Raw genomic sequence first — 19,009 nt, 5'->3', positions numbered from 1 at the left:
TAGGGTTAAAGGATTAATAGCACAAAGTACCCCTCTTGAATTCTCAATATATAAAATACAACCAGGCAACTGGGTATTAATTAAGAGTTGGAAAGAAGATAGCTTATCCCCTCGATGGGAGGGACCATTTCTTGTTCTTCTAACTACAGAGACTGCTGTACAGACAGCTGACAAGGGTTGGACTCATGCCACTCGAGTTAAAGGACCAGTGAAGCAGCCTTCAACGGAATGGACTGTGGTATCTGTCGGGGTCACCATTAGCCGGGGTCCTTATTTCTCCGTGCGGGAACAGAAACGACGCAACACCAATGTGATGATCAGATCGTCCATCTTTTTTTTTATTCCTTTTCTGGTTACATTTACATTCTACTAAGTTCTGTACACGCACTCATCTATCTTCTGATAGGCTACAGGTCATCTACACGCGCTGTTCACGCGCCTCTACAAGCATTTGCATTGGTTAATTGCAATTAGCACGTAAAGCCCAAAACTTGCCAAAACTCCCTTATCTCATACCCTGTTTTGCTCAGACTTGTGTGCTTTTGCTGACCACAGGTGTTTCTCACTTATCTGCTATCTTGTGTGTTTTTGCCAGCCTTATTTTGCCGGCCTTGTCTTTGTCCTTGCATTCTTCTGTTTGCACTAACTTTCTCCGAGCGCGGCCCAGACTCCTACAGGTATCTAAATCAGGAAATCTCCAAATGACTATAAGGAAAGACCAGAAGACAACTGAATGACCCACTCTAGAAGGGAAGTAAGAAATAGTCTATACCAGTGGCTCCAAATGGCCCCTGGGGATATTTTACGAAAAGTACATTTTGCACCCTGGAGAAGAGAAAGAATACCTGATCAAAGTGGGGGAGCGGGATTATATAAGCTAACGGGAACTCCACAGGTCCATCCTTTCTGTTGCAAAACAGAAACTGATATACCTGAACTGCCTGCAACAGAAAATATATTAGAAATTCCATGCATAAAATATCCCACTTCTGGACACTCATGTTGGGTTACTTGTCAATATTCAAATTGTAATAGAAAATGGTCTTGTATTTCATTTAGAAGGCAACTTTATTGTATGCAATGCTGAGATAATATAATAGTTAGTAGAGAACAACTTGCTCAAGTAGAGATCTGTACTTCGTTTTGTGGATGGGAGTTGCTGATACCTTCAACTTGGGAAGTATATGAGGCAGATTGGCACAAAGTCTTAAGACAGTGTGCCACAAGATTTGCTTGGAAGCGGGCACAACAACAAAACAGGTGGAAATATCAACAGATTTAGATTTTGAAATTTGATTGGTAATTATGAACCTAGAATAAAACTCAAAATAGATTGTGTGTCTTCAGGTAATTAAAGAATAGCTCCTGAAGAATACCACTGCTGTCGAGAAGAATTCATACCTCGTTGCTCCAAGCAAAGGAGTAGACGAAGGAGACAGAGGGGTATAACAGTGGAGATAAAATCTGGATAAAATACATCCGCTAGTAGCCTATGACTGAAGACAATGCACAAAAATATGAGTGGTATTCTAGTGTTGTTATACCTAATCTATATTAAAAGTGTAACAAATGATTGGATATACCAACCTTTCGAATGGATTTTAGCCCGCTTTGAGGAGTCAACAATAATCCTAAAAGTGATTACCTCCGGAGCTCCCACATTCAATGTCACAAATTGTGATTTATTGAACCATACTTTGGGGTCTCATTGTAACTTACAGTGGAGCTGGGGGAGACTAACCTAAAAGCCACTTACTGGTGTCCAAATTCGAATCCCGGAAGAAGTTATTGCAACTCACCAGGTTATTTTTATTGTGCCTATTGGGATTGTGAAACTATAGCTACTGCTTGGGATGTGTCAGAGAAGGACAAATATCTAAAAGTCGGGTGGAGTCCTGAACATTGTGAAACTCCAACCTACAACTATTCTGGGGGTGTACTCAATGCTGGAAATTGTAAGAACTTGGGGCGTAATGTTGACGGAACCTGGAACTGATAGGGGAGGATTAATCCTGATCCAGAGAAGACCTGTCTTACTTACACCTAAACCTAAACCCGTAGGCCCGAATAAGGTAATAACAAATGAAATTGGCCAGAACAAGACAGTAGCAGATAAAATTGGAACTAACATCACGAATACCCAGGAAAATATTACTGCTTTGAGACGCACAAGAAATATCCAAGAAAATATTACTGCTTTGAGACGCATAGAATCTAACCCCTTATGGCAATTGGTACAAACTGCATACCAAGCCCTTAGTAGAACCAATCCCAATGCTACTCTTGGATGTTGGTTGTGTTATGATGTAAGACCACCTTTATACGAAGGGATAGGACTTAATGTTACATACAGCCCAAGTAATGAAGATAACCCAGAACAATGTAAATGGAATAAAAAGAAAATCGAGCTTAGTATGCAACAAGTTAGAGGGCAAGGGACATGCATAGGAAAAGTGCCCAGAAACCAAAAGAATTTGTGTGGAAATAAGATACAATGACTAAACAAAGCTGGAAATAAATGGGCTATACCAAGAGAAGGGGGATGGTGGATTTGCTCAAAGACAGGACTGACTCCCTGTTTGTCCCTAACTATGTTTAATGAGAACAAAGAATTTTATATACAGTTAACAGTCATACCTTGGATTTTATATCATCCAAGAGAGACTGTCTTTAAATATTGGAATAATAATAACCTCAGGATAAGGAAAAGGGAACCACTCACTGCCCTGACAATTGCGACCCTCATAGGTCTAGGAACTTTAGGGGCAGCGACTGGAATTACTTCTCTAGTTCAACAACATAAAGGGCTGCAGTTGATGAAGATTTAGAAAGAATTGGAAAAAAAAATCAATATCATTATTAGAAAAGTCCCTTACTTCCCTTTCGGAGGTTGTTTTGTAGAATAGAAGGGGGTTGATCTTCTGACCGACACTTACAACAACGACTCAACATCCGCTGGACCCGGGGCCGTTAGGACGTCTTCAGTTCAGCTGTGGTAGCTATAACCTCTCTCCCTCCTCTCTCTAAACTTAATTTTACTTTTCCCCTTTCTTTCACCCATCTCTAACTATCGCGTGCCGCTTCACGGGCAACACAATAAAGTTTCACTGTTTGATTACTGCTATCTGCTTTGGTGTTGGTCACCTTAATTTTGCACTTTCGAGATCGTAGCAAACAAACCATCACGAGTCCACCGAGTGGACCGTGACACAGCCCCAGCCCCCCCCCCCCCCTTCAGGGCTCCCCCCCACCCCATTTCCAACCCCAGAGCCCCCCCTCAGCCCCTGCCCCAGCCCCCCCCATCCTCAGGATCCCCCCTCAGCCCCAGGGCCCCCCCTCAGCCCCTGCTCCAGCCCCCCCCACACCTTGAGGCGCCCCAGGAGCTCCCCGCTCTTGCTGAGGTAGGGGCTCTGGCGGCTCCACTCGCTCTGGAGCTACTCGTACATCCCCGTGACACGCCATACGGCCCCCCCAGCACAACGCACCCCGCCATATGGCCCCATGGCACAACATCCGGCCCCACGGCACCCGTACAGCCTCCTGCCATGGGGCCATCGTGGCCACGGCGTGGCGGGTCTGTGGGTGCTGTGGGTGCGAGGGGACAGTGGGTCCCTGGGTGCTGTGGGAGCTGATGTAGATGCCAGGGGACTGTGGGAGCCGTGGGATGCTGTGGATCCGTGCAGACCGTGGGTGCTGTGGGACTGTGGGTGCTGTGGGTCAATGGATTTGTGGGTGCCGTGTGTCCCTGTGTCTGTGTGTCCCCGTGTCTGTGGGGCGGCGCGGGGAGCACAGACTGACACCAGACATGGCCGTTTCCCAGGGCGTTTCTTTGGGGCCGGCGCCCGCACCAACAGCAACAGCCCCTGTGTCGTCCCCCCCCCACCGTCTGTGTGTCCCCCCCTCCGTGTCCCCTCCCCTCCCCACTTATGTTGTCCCCCCCTTCCTCGTGTCCTCCCCCACCTCCCCAGGAGGGATGAGCCGCTACAAAATTGGAGTTAGAAACAGGGACACTCCCACCCCCTCACCCCCTCCCCGGGGTGGCTTTAAAAAACACTCGGGTAAGAAAAGGCCCCCCTGGACCCCACTGTTGGGGTCTCAGGGGGGTCCTGGGGGGTCCCTGAGGTGGCCGTAGGGGTCCCTGGGGTCCCCCTGGGGTGCAGGGGAGCAGCCGTGGCTTGCACACGTGTGTGCCCCCCCCCAACACTTCCCCCCCCCGCAGGGACAGCGGGGACACGGGGGGACTGGGGGGGTCCCTAAGGGAGCATGGGGACCCTCGGGGAACAAAGGGGGGTGACAGGAACACCCTAAGAGGACGTGGGGGTGTCAGAAGACTCCAAGGGGACATGGGGGGATGCCAGGAGCATCCTGAGGGGACATGAAGGCCCTCGGGGGACATGGGGGTGTCAAGAGCACCCCAAGGGGAAATGGGGACCGTTGGGGGAAAAGGGTGTGTCAAGAGGACCTTTGGGGGACATGGGGGTGTCAGGAGGACCCCGAGGGAACATGGGGGGATGCAAGGAGCACCCTGAGGGGACATGGAGATCCTCAGGGGACATGGGGGTGTCAGGAGGATCCCAAGGGGACATAGGGACTGTTGGGGGACAAGGGGGTGTCAGGAGGACCCCAAGGGGACATGGGGACCATTGGGGGACAAGGGGGTGGCAGGAGGACCCCAAGGGGACCTGGGCACCCTTGGGCACCAGGAGGAAGGTGGGGGGGGGGTCACTGCACCACGGTGACACCTACCCACTTATCCAGATCGCTGCCCTGGGGTGGGCGGGGGGAGAGAAGAAGGGTGGTCAGCGGGGTTGGGAGCCCTTTAGGACCCCCCCAACCCCCCCCCAGGGTACTCCAAACCCCCCCCCCGGGGCCCCCCAAACCCCCCCCAGGGCCCCCCAAACCCACCTCGGCGCTGGTCTCGGAGCTGTTGGCCAACATCTCCTGCAGCGCCCGCACCGAGAGCGACTGCTCCAGCAAGAAGCAGCAGACGGCCAGGTCGGGGGGGACATTGGGGGGGGGGCGGGGGGGGAGACACTGGGAAAGGGACGGGGTTGTGAGGATGGGGACACGGGGACATGGGAACATGGGGACAGGGGACACGGGGACAGGAACAGGGATGTGGAGACACGGGGACACGGGGACAGGAATGGGGACAGAGATGGGGACAGAGAGGGGGACAGGGACACATTTAGGGATGGGGCTGTGGGGAGAGGAGGGGGACGAGGCTGGTAGACAGCGGGGGCGGGGGGGGCAGAACTGGGACACTGTGGCCAAGAGCTGGCACTGGGGACAGGACAAAGGGGGGCGAGGGCTCCGTGTCCCCCCCACGTTTGGGGGTCCCCAGGTGTCCCTGGGGGGGGGGTTCACGCTGAGCATCTTGGCGGCGCTGGGTCGTTTCTTGGGGTTCTTGGTGAGCGTTATCTTGACGAAGTTGTGGAAGGGAGGGGACCTGGGAGAGGGGTGGGGAGCTTACAGCCCCCCCACTTCACAGGGGGGTCCCTAAGTCGCCCCCCAAATCCCCCCCCCCCATAATCCCCACCACCACCACCACTTGGTCTTGTCCTTCAGTTTGGGGGCTGGTACCCACTCTTGGACATGAGGAACAGCACCCTGGGGAGGGGAGGGAGGAGGGGGGGGGGGGGGCATGTCAGGGGGACCCCCCTCCCCACTTCTGGGTGCTGAGGGGGTGTGGGGAGGTCCCCACTTACCGCAGGGGGTGCACGTCGAACATGGGGGGCTGCAGCTCGGCCAGCTCGACGGCGGTGATCCCCACCGACCAGACATCACAGAGCTCGTTGTACCCCCCTTTCAGCTCCACCGCCGCCACTTCGGGGGCCATTCGGGGGGGGGGGGACACACAAGGTTCGACCCCCCAAACCCTCAATACCCCCCCCAAAATCTTGCCCCCCCTTCCTCACCAAAACGGGGTGCCGATGAAGGACATGCGCCGGGCGAAGATCGCGCTGATCTGCACCGCGATCCCGAAATCGGCTGGAGGGGGGGGTGTGGGGGGGTGTGAGGGAATTGGGGGGCCCTCAGACTGCCCCCCAGAGCCTAGACCCCCCCCAAAAGGGAGGGGACTCAGGCATCTGAGCTCCAGTACACATACCCCAGTGCCCCCCCACAGCCCCCCCACAGCCCCTCACCCCCCATAGCCCCCCTGTTCCCCACCCTCGCCCCCCCCACACTCACCCAGCCTCACCTCCCCGCTTTCATTGATGAGGATATTGGCTCCCTGTGGTGACAAGTTGGGGGTCGGCGGGGCTGTGAGGCGGGCCAGGATGTCCGGTGGTGTCCCCGGCCCCCCCGCTCTGCCCGCCGTGCCTGGTCGCGGCCAGAAAAACCCCCCCAAGCCCGGCTTGCCTCGCCTTGGCAGCGGCTGCTGGGGACGTCAGGACTGAATTCCAGCGTGGTGCCGTCCGGGCTTAGACTGGGTTTAGCGTGGCACAAACGAGGGACTGGCTGGGGACGCCCCAGATTTCCCGGGGCTCGGCCCCGCCCCTCGCTCAGTGACAGTACTGCAGAACTGGCTCGAGGCTTTGAAACAAGGATTAGGGCTTTTAGGGAGAGAAGAACACGGGGCTTCTCCTTCCCTCCAGCTGCGCGAGAGCAGAATTCTCTTTTCTCAAACGGACTGTGTTTAGGCACGGACGGACCAGTCTCCATTTGCTTTCTTGGGGCTCCGTGACACGTCTCGCATCTCTCGTCAGGCGGAGCTGAAACAGAGGGGGGGCGGGAGGAGATGGAAACACAATGGCGAGTTTAATTAAAGAGACCTGGCGAGTTAAATAGGCCCAGAGAAGCAGCCCCCGGGTATTTATGGCCCCTGCGACGGACCCGCTGTTGCTTTATTCCCCCGCGATGTGCCAGGAGCAGCAGCAGCATCAGCAGCATTTGGGGTGCGGGAACTCTGCGGGGAGGGCTGGGCTGGCGGGGGAAGGCACCAGCAGCCTGCGGCCCCCCCGGCTGGGGATTGTCCCGGGTCTGCGGGGAGCTGAGGGCAGCCGGCGCCGAGCACCCTCTGCCCGTGGCGCGGCCAAGGCGCAGGGGTTCATTAGCCCCGCCCGGGGGTGTCGGGCTCCATTTTGGCCCCGGAGAAGGGCCCCAGGTGGCTCCAATGCTCCTTTTTCAGCTGAATGAGGAAGGTTTTCTGGTGGGACCCCGGGGGCGCAGTGGGGGAGCGGCGAGGCAGCTGTAGGGCGGGGGGTGCCGGTGCCGGGGGGGCGCGCTCGGGCTCTGGGCGCCAGCAGGATGGACAAACTGCTCCTGCAGGCCCCCCCGCGCCGTCCTGCCATGGTCCACCTGCACATCCCCAAAACTGGCCGTGGAGCACCGAAATGCTGCCGAATCCCCAGTGCGATGGTGTGACAGGCCCTGGGAGTGCAGAGCCGGACTGTGCTGCATAACGCAGCGCTGCTGTAGCCAGGTAGGACTTGCTCCTCTGTGTAAAAACAGGACAAGTAGAAATAGCAGAACTAGTATTTCCTGCTGCCAGAGACTGCCAATGCAGCAGAACAGATCTTGTAGTAGAGGGTCCTAACTCGCTTTCTGTTCAGCAGCGTTTGTCTTCTTCCACAGCCATCATTCTGGAGGGTCCCGTATATCAAGGGGAAAATCAGCTCCACAACCGGCTCCTATTTCAGCCCAATCATCAAGCTGATGTGAGTGAGGGAATGGAAGACTCACAGAAAGAAATTACTTTAGAAAAGGGAAGAATCTGTTTCAGCATTACCCAGGACAAAACCCCATGTTAGTCAGGCTCAGAGGGGATGCACAGCGAGGCCAAACACAATGACAGCAGTGACTGGCTTTGCTAAACCTGTGTTTACAGCATGCTCTTGCGGAGCACCAAGGCGCACCTTCCCCTGGAAGCAGTGTCAGGACAGCCGTGGGGCGTGTCGCTAGAACCTGGGTGAAACATTCCCCCGGGGAGACAGGGCATTCCTCTCGCCCTTGCTGCGGCCAGCGAGGTGCCCGGCACAGCCCGGTGAGCAGCCACCCGCGCTGCGCGTCCCCGCTGCCCCGGCCCGGGACCAACTGTCCCGCGCGAAGGCGTCTGGGCGGCGGCAAGCAGCGCTGAGCCCACTGTCCCTCCCAAGGCTCGGCAGCCCGGCTTGGCCCCTCTCCGGCACCCCCTGCTCGCCGGGCATGGCCTCCCTCGCCCCTGGGCGCTCAAAAAGGCAGCACGCTTTTCTGGGGCGAGGAGCCCCAAAGGCTGCCCAAGGGTGAAGCGGGGCCGTAAGGGAACAAACCTACGCCTGTTGCCAGCCATGGGGGGGGACAAGTCCTGGCCTAGAAGCTGTAACCCTGCCGCAAAGCAGAAAAGAAACGTAGCATGATGCAGAGGATTGTTGGGTAGTCCGGCTGCTCTTCCTCCACCTTGATGCGGTTCATGGCTTACCCCACTGGGATGCACCAGAGACGCAGCCAACGATAATCTCGAATTCTTCAGATGGCCAACGACAGCATCAAGGAAGAAACGTTTCAGGGAGAGCACTTAGCTCTACACAGGGCAGCAGGCGGTGAGGAAGGGACCTCGTCTGCCAGTTTGGCAAGCGTATAGGTGAACTCTGCGTCCACTCAAGAAGTGTTCCCACAGACGAGACCAGTCACTGTCCTACCGCAGGGATGAGTCCCAGCCAGTGCTCTGCCTGTTCCAGAAGACTCACTTGTGGTTAGACGGGCACTGCACACTTGATCCTCCCAAGTATCTGCTGCACCAATCATCGCTCTAAACTTGCCTTCACTACTCATTCACGGTGGGAAGGAGTCCTTCATTATAACACCACCTTCTTTGGTCTTTAGATGCAACAGCTCTCTGGTCAGACTCCACTCTTCCTGTATGTACCATCTGGCCATACAGCTCATAGCTGAATAGCACATTCATAGCTTCTGGCACTGAACAGAATCTGTGTGTTCTCCTCTCGCCCCTCTGCAGAGATTGAGCTGCCCGAGACACTTGCTACGGGATCCTGCGTATCCCGTTTAACACCAACAGTCAGACGTGAAGCAGCATCACGTGTCCTGGCCTGTTCCTCCGTGAGAACGTGGGCCATGATCAGTATGAAACACTCCCCAAAACACTGGCATGAACTGCAGATACACCAACTGGAATGCAGCGGAGACAGGATAAATGGGATTTCCAGTTCTGAACCCTCTGTGATTTTGTCTTACGAGAAAACACAGGTTCCCAAAATAACAGTGCAAAGGAGCCATGGAAACAGCAAAAATCACTGCAGAGGATAAACAGTAAAAGACAACCGAGAGGGGCCACATCTCCTACTCTGCTTGCAGCCATGCGGGCGGCAAAACCAAACAGACCTCGATGACAGCACAGCTACTGCCGTGGCGGGCACAGGGCAGGCAGGCTTTCGGGGGGGCGGCTTTCTGCTTGCCAAAATCATGGACTCCAGCCCAACGGGGCTCCGCGTACTGGGAGCCGCTCAGGGGTCAGGAGCAGGGCAATACCAGGGCGGCAGTTTCGGAGCCCTCTGGCACAGCGTGCTGAGCACGGGCCCACCGGATGCTTCGTTTTGTAAACCTGCCCCTCGATGCCCTCAGGGGCTGGTTGCTGATGATCTAAATGTTTGGGTGTTTGTAACACGGCAGTAGAAGAGCATCAGTATTCTAGTCTGTATAACCCTGATGGCGAGTCAGTGCTCCACTGAATTCCAAGTTTTCCTCCATCCCCTTAGACCCTCTCTCCCTGAGAGTGAGATAAACAATTTTTCTCAGGCCCAAGCACCGACATTCAGGTGGTACTAAGGAACAGCAAAACATCAGACGGTGAAGTGCTGCTTTCTGTCAAGCTTTTTCCAGGTACCCAGCCAGAGCTGACTCATTTTTGGATGCTTGTTTGCACAGATTCAAACAATCAGGTGCCTTTAAAATCTCCAGGGATTCCCTCTGTCACTCTCTTCCCCTTCTTGCAATCCCAAGCTGAAACAACGACCAGAAGATTAACATTAGATCACTGGTAAAAAAAATTCATCTTCCGTCAGACTTTTGTTGTGGAGCACAAAGAGTACTGAGAGCATCGCAGAGAGAGTGCGATGGCTCTTGGGCCCCGAAGGGGACAAGCACTTGCGTGCAGAGCAGTGAGGTGAACAAGACTACAGTACATGCAACCAGGAAATGGGAGCTGGTTAATGTGCTGCTTAAGGAATCCATGTCCTCTGTTACTTTTTTTTTTTTTTACATACGCTCAGTGAAACACTTCCTTGCTGCCCTTCAAGAGCAGAGACATGGCAGCCAGGGGTGCTGCTGATGGCAGCAGGAGCAGGACTAGATCCAGAGCCCAGCAGTTACAGCCAAGGTACCGCAGCACAGTGCGCTTTCCTCAAGCCACAATGCGTTCACGGGTCAAAGCTCCATTTAAATCCTGACCAGTGTCCTTTCACGTGGGAACAGACGAGTTAATCTCGGAAAACTGCTCGGAGCAAGCGGGTGGACGAAGGGAGCTGTGTTAGACTCCCACGACATTTTCCCTCTCTTGACGGCCTTCAAGCACTGACCCCAGGGAAGGCAGCGATCTGGGCAGAAACACGCGCTGCCGAGGCACTTCACTCTCCTCCAGAGCAACATCACTCTGGCACCAGGTAAAATTCCCCCCCTGAGTTCTATGAGCGTCCGTCAAGAGTTTACGTAGCCATAGCTGTGTAAAAATGCTAAACGCAAAGAGGAGTAAGATTCCCTATTTCTACTTCAAACACTACACTGAACACCCGCAGCCTCCACACTTCCAGAAGAAATGTATTCTATTGCAGAGCATTACAGTAGCACCAACTGTAAATCCCGATTCCCTACTTGTACCAACTGTAGCCTGTGGGCAGCGCACCGGGGTCTTGTTTCTGGAGGATGGCTGCGGTGTTCAGATCTGCTAGGAATGAATCTCCTTTTTTCACCAGCTCCCTTTCCAACCTGTCCCCCAGGAGAAGAGGCCGTACAAGATTTGGTCTGGAGTGGTACATTACTCGCATGTAAATGCAAGAGGCTTTATCACAATTACAAGGTCTTGTCTCTAACAAGTGTACAATTCCATTCAGCAGCCTAGCAGGGAGGACAGCCCAGAAAAACGCCACATTCAGCTATTCTGGCATTCCGTTTCACGAAAGGGGAGAGAAAAGGCGGAGATCATCCTGGGTGCTACTGAAAGACATTTAAAGAAGAATGCGATCAGCACTGCCCTATCTCTAGATCAGCAGCCCTTGTCCTCAGGGGTGATTTTACCTTCCCAGACATCAACTGAGAATGTCACACAGCAGACTCCTCTAATGCCACAAGCCCACTATGGGCTGCTGAAGATCCGTTCCCAGGCTGAGGACTCCTGGGATTTTGTGGTCACCTGCACACTGTTGAAGAGTCCCTGTGACGCTGAGCTGGCCCACAAGGAGTGGGTCTGGACTTGCTCTGTAAGAGGATAGCGAGGCCCATTTATACATACTGTTTTGAGGTCCTGGGAGCGTTTTTATGCATGAGGGAAAGGAACGTCTCTCTGCAAACTTCCAGTATTTCATGCATCACGGAGCTAAAGATTTCTTTCCTCCAGAGCAGCACCAGTAGCCTCATTTTGCACACTGTTCTCATTTAAAGCCGCCTTCTAAGAGGGGAACCATCCCGCCTCAACTGCGGACCCATCTGCATCTCTGTGCGCTTAGTGGAAACGGCAACGGGACTGTTCAGTTTTGGGCAGCTCTGCAGGCCAACAGCGTTCTGAGGTGGGGTGTATTTTTTAGGTGGAAATTGTGATAAAATAGGTATGTTCACAGAATAAGGGCTCTCTATGGAGGAAATGGGAACTTGTGCCAGGTCCTTGCAGAGTTCTTGCAAACTGTCTCATGTATGCTGCTTTCAACCTCGAGAGATGAGAACATAAAGTAACCCATGTAACCCACGACATAGATATTCTGCCTCACATATTTGATTTTGCCAGCAATTCTCAGGTCCCCATCGGACCTGCGGCAAAACCAGCTTCCCCCTCCTGCCCGCTCTGCTCTCGGCAAATGCTGCGTAGCGGGTGGGCGGGTGCAGCAGGATTTTCTGCGGGAGGAGGCACCACGGACATGGGCCAGGGGCTCCGGGGGCCCATGGCCGTGCCCCCCAGCAGGTGGGGGCCACCACAGTGGGGCACAGGGGAGGTAAAGGCACAGGGAGAGGGGGGAGAAAGCAGCATCCAGAGACAGGGTCAGAGAAATAATAATTTATTGATTCAATAAAGGCTTGCTGCAGCCCTGATACGGCTGCTGGCGGGGCGGCCTCTTGCAGGGCTGGGGAGAGTCCTGGGAGCTGGGGACCCTCCTCTTCAGGGGGCACCGGAACCCCCCAGTTGAGCGGTCCCTGACGCAGCAGGGGCAGCCTCCTCCTCCCCGTCTGAGCCTGCAGAGCTGCTGGATGAGGACAGGTGGGAGGGGAGAGTCCCCTACCGGGAGCTGGTGGGGCTGGAGCCAGCTGCAGAGCTGTCATCCTCCTCCCGCACACCATGGGAGTGCAGCAGCCCCCGGGCCTCCTGGCTGCAACGGTCCACAATGATATTGATGATGCCGTGGACCAGAGGTGCTGCACGTGCTCCAAGGTCAGGCTGCAGCACCTGGACCATGGTCTCCGCAACCGGGCCGGTGACACGCAGGGTGTGCAGGATTCTGGCCTCTGCACGATGTGCCTGCAGCCAGCGGTGCCCACATATTGCCTGCAGCTCCCGACGCAGCCAGGGCAGCAAGGGACTGAGGAGATGATCTTCTGTTTGGCAAAGTTCTGCCCAGACCTCGGGCAGGATGCCACCCACTGCCTCTGCCTCTGGCACTGCAGTCCCCTGCTCATCTGGGGACAGTGTCCCCTGTGGAGAAGGTGCAGGGGATGCCACGCGGTGATGGGGGCTGTTTTCAGCCGGGCGACTGGGAGCTGCACCTGCCTGGCTGCTGGCGTCTGGCGACTCTTCTGTGACTCTCCTGAAGACACAGCTCATACCATTTTCTAGAAGAGGAAACCGGACGTCCTCTACTGGTCGCCTGCAGATTGGGCACTCTGGCTCCGCATTTATCCACTGCAACATGCAGCCCAGGCAGAACCCGTGGCGACAGGGCATCGCATAAGTGTTGTCACGTGAGACATGATGGCAGATGGGGCAGATCTGCTCTGTTCCCGTGGCCATGTTCACACGCTGCAGCAGGTTGGGGAGAGCTGAGGATGAGGAACTGCTCCCACTTGCTGGCACTGGAGCCTCCAAAGGGCGTCACGTGCTGCAAAAGTGAGAAAGGCCCCGGTCACTCGCTGTCCCGGTGAGGGGAGGGGGAAGAAGAAATGCCCAGGCCCCTGGCGAAGGACACGCTCCAGCTCCCTGAACCCCTTCGCCCGCCCCACGGCCGCCCCGAGGGGACCCTCCCCTGCACAGCTCACCTCCGCTGCCACGAGCACGGCCGGCGGTGCCTGGCTGCCTGACCCAGGCAGGGCCAGGGAAACCCAGGGGATGGCTCCAGGACCTGCACTGACGGCAGCCCCCGAAGCACCACCCAGCACCCGGAGCAGCCTCGCTCGACCCTCCAGACCTCGCAGGCAGGCTTGGCAGGAGTCCTGGCAGGAGTCCAGGCACGAGCCAGACTGGGCCGGGCTCTGCCGGTGCCTGAATATAAGCAGTGAGGGATGTGAAGTCACAGTCCATCGCTCACTGACATCACAGCCCACCACGCGGTGATGTCATAATGGGACGTCTGCCCCTGCATCACTCACGCCTCCGCACACACCTCTGGGGCTACCACAACCCCACTTCCCACTCCCTCTCCTCACCAGTGTCTTCTGGTCACCATCAGTGTTTCATGCCAGTCACCAAGGCCTTGTCTGTGTCTTCAGCCCCCTCAGATGCCCTGTACTTCTCCAGCTTCCTACCAAAATAAACAACTCAGCCCTAATTATTTTTTCCCCATTGGTCCCAACTTGGCTGCATCTGGTCCCAGGTTTGGTACTCTGGACAGCATTATTTAGGCAGTGTCATACTGAAATGATGTTCCAGCCATGGTTAGGCTGGTGCTCTTCCCCTTGCACGACTCCACTTCCCAGCGTGTCTGTAGCGCTCCCCTCCAGTTTGTGTGTGCATTGGGCCATCTCTTGGGCAACTCCCCTTCACCAATTGTGAAATCCAGCCATTCCTCACAGCGCTCTCTGAAACTTTTACTGGCTTCTTGCACTGCACATGCCATGTGCAGCAGCTTCTGACGTTTAGCAAGGGACCAGTCTGCAACCTAGTTATTTGCCTGCAGCCATAAATCCATTTTAGACTAGATGTCAGGAAATATTTCTTTACAGAACGGGTTATTAGGCAGTGGAATGGATTGCCCAGGGAGGTGGTGGAATCCCCATCCCTGGAGGTGTTTAAGAGTAGGGTCGATATAGCGCTGGGTGATATGGTGTAGATGGGAACTGGCAGTGCTAGGTTAATGGTTGGACTAGATGATCTTCAAGGTCCTTTCCAACCTAGTTGATTCTGTGATTCTGTGATTCTGTGATTCTGTGATTAACTCAGACCTCATGGTTTGACTTTAAATGAGTGGTTCTATCGTTAACACTCTGGTGAAGGAAAGCCCATTCTACTACCATGGGTAGCAGGGAAAAGTGAGAGTAAAAATGTAGGCATGAATTTCAAATTCTGAGGGTTCATGTATGAGTGATTGATTATGACAGCGAGAAGGCTGTAGGAGCTGCAATGCGCATCTTCACAGGAACAACACCCCATGTCATCCCTGGATGTGTGGCAGTCTTGCAGTCACTGCATCAAGACACTGGACGTGGCAGGCTGTGGTTGAGGATTTGTTGCCCCTCCAGCCGTGCACCACCAGAGAGCTGCTGGAGCTGGGGCTGGTGGGGCTGGAGCCAGCTGCAGAGCTGTCATCCTCCTCCCACACAGCACGGGAGCGCAGCAGCCCCTGGGCCTCCTGGCTGCAACGGTCCACAATGATATTGATGATGCTGTGGATCAGCGTCAAGGTCAGGCTGCAGCACTTGGACCATGGCCTCTGCAACCGGGCTGCTGACGCACAGGGTGTGCAGGATGTCGGCCTCTGTATGACATGCCTGTCATCAGCGCGGCCGACATATTGCCTGCAGCTCCAGGCACAGCCAGGGCAGCAAGGGACTGAGGAGATGATCTTCTGTTTGGCAAAGTTCTGCCCGGACCTCAGGCAGGATGTCACCCACTGCCTCTGCCTCTGGCCCTGCAGTCCCCTGCTCATCTGGGGACAGTGTCCCCTGTGGAGAAGGTGCAGGGGATGCCATGGGGTGATGGGGGCTGTTTTCAGCCGGGCGACTGGGAGCTGTGCCTGCCTGGCTGCTGGCGTCTTGCAACTCTCCAGGGTGCACGGTGAAACACTCTATATAGTCATTTTCTCCTCGCACGGGAAACTGGACAATCTCTACTGGTCCTCTGCAGATTGGGCACTCTCCCTTCAGATCTAACCACCGCAGGATGCAGTCCAGGCTGAGCTGGTGGCAACAGGACATCGCATAAGTGACATCACGTGGGGCATCATGGCAGATGGGGCACGAGCCATTGGCTTGAGTGAGGGCTGCTTGCGCTTGTGCCCTGCTGGATTGGAGTTCAGGTCGCTGGTGACTTGTTCAAACTCTTCCAGCAGCTGCTGCGACTCCACACTGATGTTGAGGATGTTCTTGGAGGTGGAAGCTGAAGCAGCTGGGCTGGCAACACACTTTGCTTCTTGCTGGGCTCTTTTGGTGAAGGCCGGGTGGAGCTGCACTGGGGTCATTCTCCGCTTTTTGGAGGCACCATTCTTGAGCTGGTCAGCGTACTGGGGGTCAAGCTTCCAAAACCCACCTTTCCCTGGCTCGCCCTTCTCCCGAGGCACCCTGACGAAGCACTTGTTCAAGGAGAGGTTGTTCCGGATGGAATTCTAGACCCAAAAGAGAAAAAAAAACCAAGGCTGAATGCTTGTCTGCTGCTGCAGCATCTACCTGTGTGGACAGGCTGGTGGAAAAGGCCATTTTCAGCGAGGATCTTTGGGAAAAAGAAAGCAGAAACATCAACATCAAGCTATCCCGGGCTACATGCCCAGCAGAAACACCCCTGCCCCGAGTCACTGGCAGAGTTTTCTTGCCTCTTGTCTAATCCAGCCAGAGGTGGCAGAGCCAAGGGGGTCAAGCAAGGATTTGCCAACCAGAAAGAAATTTTGGGCAACTGTCCTTGGCTGTAACTTGTGACCATGGGCCTTGGATCATGCAGAGCACTGGCAGGACCCAGCCAGACTTGCTCCAGGCGTGGAGCTAAGCTGGAGGAGGGCAGGTCCTCCTTCGTGGCTGAGGAAGGAGAGGAGGGTCTTTACCCTGCTGTGGCCAGGACCCCATTACAAGTGGCCACACATGGCAGCACCACGGGAGATGGCATCATCATCAGGATCACAGATAACCCTGCAAACAATCCAGGCTGTGGTAACCCCAGATTTACAGTTTCACAAAGTTTTACAAGGGTCAGAGACTTGCAAGCCAAATTCTCTGCTCCCCATCTGCCCTCCCCATGCCAAACTTCATTCAGCCTGGGCTGCCCTACATTATGAGCCAGTCGGAGAACATATTTAACATTCCTGCCTGCAAGAATCCTGTGACCCCCCTGCATCTCTGCAGAGAGGGATTGGAAACCTTCTTTCTTTTTTGAATACAGCCCTTTAATGAAAAACATGGTGATTCTCCAGCTGTGAGTTTGCAGGAGAAAATCAACACGCTGACACACAGCTCCTCCCCCCTCCTCACTCCCCAAGGTTCCCCCAGGACAGGGGAGGCTGGGGGACCCAGGTGGCCCTGGAGAGGAATCAGGGGGTTCCCTTCCCCGTGATGGGCTTCAAGAGGCGCCAGAGACCCACCTGCTTGGGGAGAAGGTGGACAACGCCTGGGCAGGGGGTTTGCAGTGCTTTTGCCCAGCCCTGCCTGGGTGAGCCCCGGCTGCCGGGATCACCGGCACACTGCAGATTTGGGCTGGGAATAACCGGAGCGGAGGGATGAGCCACCCAGGTCCCTCCTGCCCTGCCACCTCCTAGAGAGTGTCACATGCTGGAAGTCCCCTTGCCTGATGGAGGAGGGCAGGGAGCCAAGGTGGCTGGGAAAAGCCCCCAAAGCTGGTGAGCCGGGGGGCTGTCCCCTCCTCCCTGGGGACACGCTGGTGCTTGCTGGGGACAGCAGCCCTACAGGCCCTCTATCGGGCTCCCCTCTGAGGCCTCCCCAGCTCATCACAGTGATGGAGCCTCCTTTGACTGTCAAGGGGACAGACCTGCCCTCTGCCCTGCTTGGAAAGCAGCGGCACTTCTGCTCGGAACCTGCCCAGCGAGGGCTTTGTCCAACAAGCGGCATCTCCCTGGGGATCCTCTCCATCCCTCTCCTACGCCTGGTCCTCAGCCCCCAGCAATGTTCGACCTGGTGATTTCATGTGTGCTCAGCCCCAAGGGACTCAGGACCCCATGAGAGTTCCAAGAAAGTGGAGCTGGGGACAGAGGCGCCTTTGCCCCACAGCCAAGAGGAGCTGCAGGATCAGCAGCCCAGCAGGTACCTCCTGCTCCCAAAATGGCCCAGGGCTCTCCCCTGTCATGTACGACTTGAAGGACTCAGACAGAACGGCCTGTACTGCTCCGTTGTTAGAGGGGGATGTACTGGAACTTGTAGGCTACAAACCTTGGGAGGCCTGATAAAGGGAAGAGAAAAGCGCTGAGAGAAGTGCTGATATGGTGAAGAATTGCTAACCTGTGAGTCATGCTTGATAAAGGGCCAAAGACGGTGCAGACAGCAAGGAATTTAGAGTTTTTTACAGGAGTGGCTTAGTTGCTATTAGTCCAATTGCTAAAGTTTAAGTAGCTACCAATTAGCTCACACTGATAAGAATTCTGAAGCATAGCAACCAATCAATTTAACACACGCATCTTCTGATTTTCTATAAAAATGAGTGTTACATGTAATAAAGTGGAGAACTTTGCTTGCATCAAGCCTGTCTCCAGTCTCTCAATCGCGGCACTCCCCCATCATGGCTCCTTCCCTCTGCTGCCCTCATGGCCGGGGCATTTCTGCACAGATAAACTCTTTCCCATTACAGCCCTTTCCCACCAGCTGCCGGTGCTGCTCTGCTCCCAGTGGGATCCAGTATCCCCACAGGAGCTCGCCTTGCCCGCTGGAGGCTGTGGGAAGCCCTCCCCAGCCCTGTGGGGAGAGAGAACAAGCAAGGGTTCTCCACATCTCCTACCTGCCAGGTGGGATCAGCATGTCTGAAGTTAGCAGAAGTTGTCAGTAATCCACTCATCGATGGCAGAGAGGATGATTTGGGGCTTATTGCTGGCTTCCATCGCCATGCAGGTGAGGGTGGCGTAGGAGTAGGGCGGCTTGACACGTGGGTTGGTCTCGTGGTTGATGTCATCTGTGAGCTGAGGGTGCATGGCCACGGCATGGTGCGCCATCCTTGAGGTCAAGGAGGAGATGGGCGGGCTTGCAGGGAGCGTAGGCCATGCCCATGCACGCCGGGTCAGCAGCTAGGGGTGAGCATGGGGCAGCAAATCTGGGGATCCTGTGACCGTCAAGGGGACCCAGGCCACTGGGGCAGCAGGACTTGCCCATGCTGGTGTTCTTGATTGAGAAGTCCCACAGCCACATTCCCACAGACAAGCTGTCTTCCAGGTCGTCCGAGTCCCCCATGCCAGCAACCTGCCTTCTGGAGCTGCAACGCCTCCCCCGGTGGTCTTTAGCGGCCCTGAACCTCGGGGAAATGCCCTCAACCTGCCATGCCCCAGGGTCACCCACACCCCGCCCGGCTGCCGCTGCCCAGCAAAGCCTTTGGCTGAAGCAAAAATCAAAACCAAACAGCAACACCCCCCCCAAAACCCCCACAGTCCAAATCCAGCCCTGCCATCCCACAAAGGGAGGATGTTTCCCCTCCCCGCTGCTAGTAGGAGAAAAATCTCAGCATCAGGCCCTCGACCATGTCCTTTCAAGTTCCCCCTCCGCTACCGACTTCCCCCACTTCCCTGATCTTTCTGCT

General features: G+C 55.4%; 1 protein-coding gene and 1 long non-coding RNA gene across 2 annotated transcripts; both read right to left on the bottom strand.

The window, feature by feature from the left end:
• Positions 1–5,367: 5,367 nt before the first annotated feature.
• LOC141917096 (uncharacterized) lies at positions 5,368–5,839 on the bottom strand. The gene is made up of 3 exons (XR_012621252.1): positions 5,709–5,839; positions 5,549–5,610; positions 5,368–5,449 (listed from the first exon to the last, which is right to left on the bottom strand). It is a non-coding gene; the product is annotated as an uncharacterized LOC141917096 (long non-coding RNA).
• A 7,255-nt stretch (positions 5,840–13,094) lies between these two features.
• Positions 13,095–18,666, bottom strand: LOC141916970 (forkhead box protein J1-like). The gene is given in 8 exon segments (XM_074809971.1): positions 13,095–13,235; positions 14,117–14,176; positions 14,757–15,002; positions 15,310–15,468; positions 15,504–15,893; positions 18,221–18,250; positions 18,252–18,458; positions 18,460–18,666. Coding segments are annotated over 8 exon segments (1,440 nt in total).
• Positions 18,667–19,009: the final 343 nt, after the last annotated feature.

Source organism: Strix aluco, chromosome 33 (genome assembly GCF_031877795.1).
Source record: "Strix aluco isolate bStrAlu1 chromosome 33, bStrAlu1.hap1, whole genome shotgun sequence".
NCBI lineage: Eukaryota > Metazoa > Chordata > Aves > Strigiformes > Strigidae > Strix > Strix aluco.
This window is presented reverse-complemented; position numbering and strand designations above follow the sequence as displayed.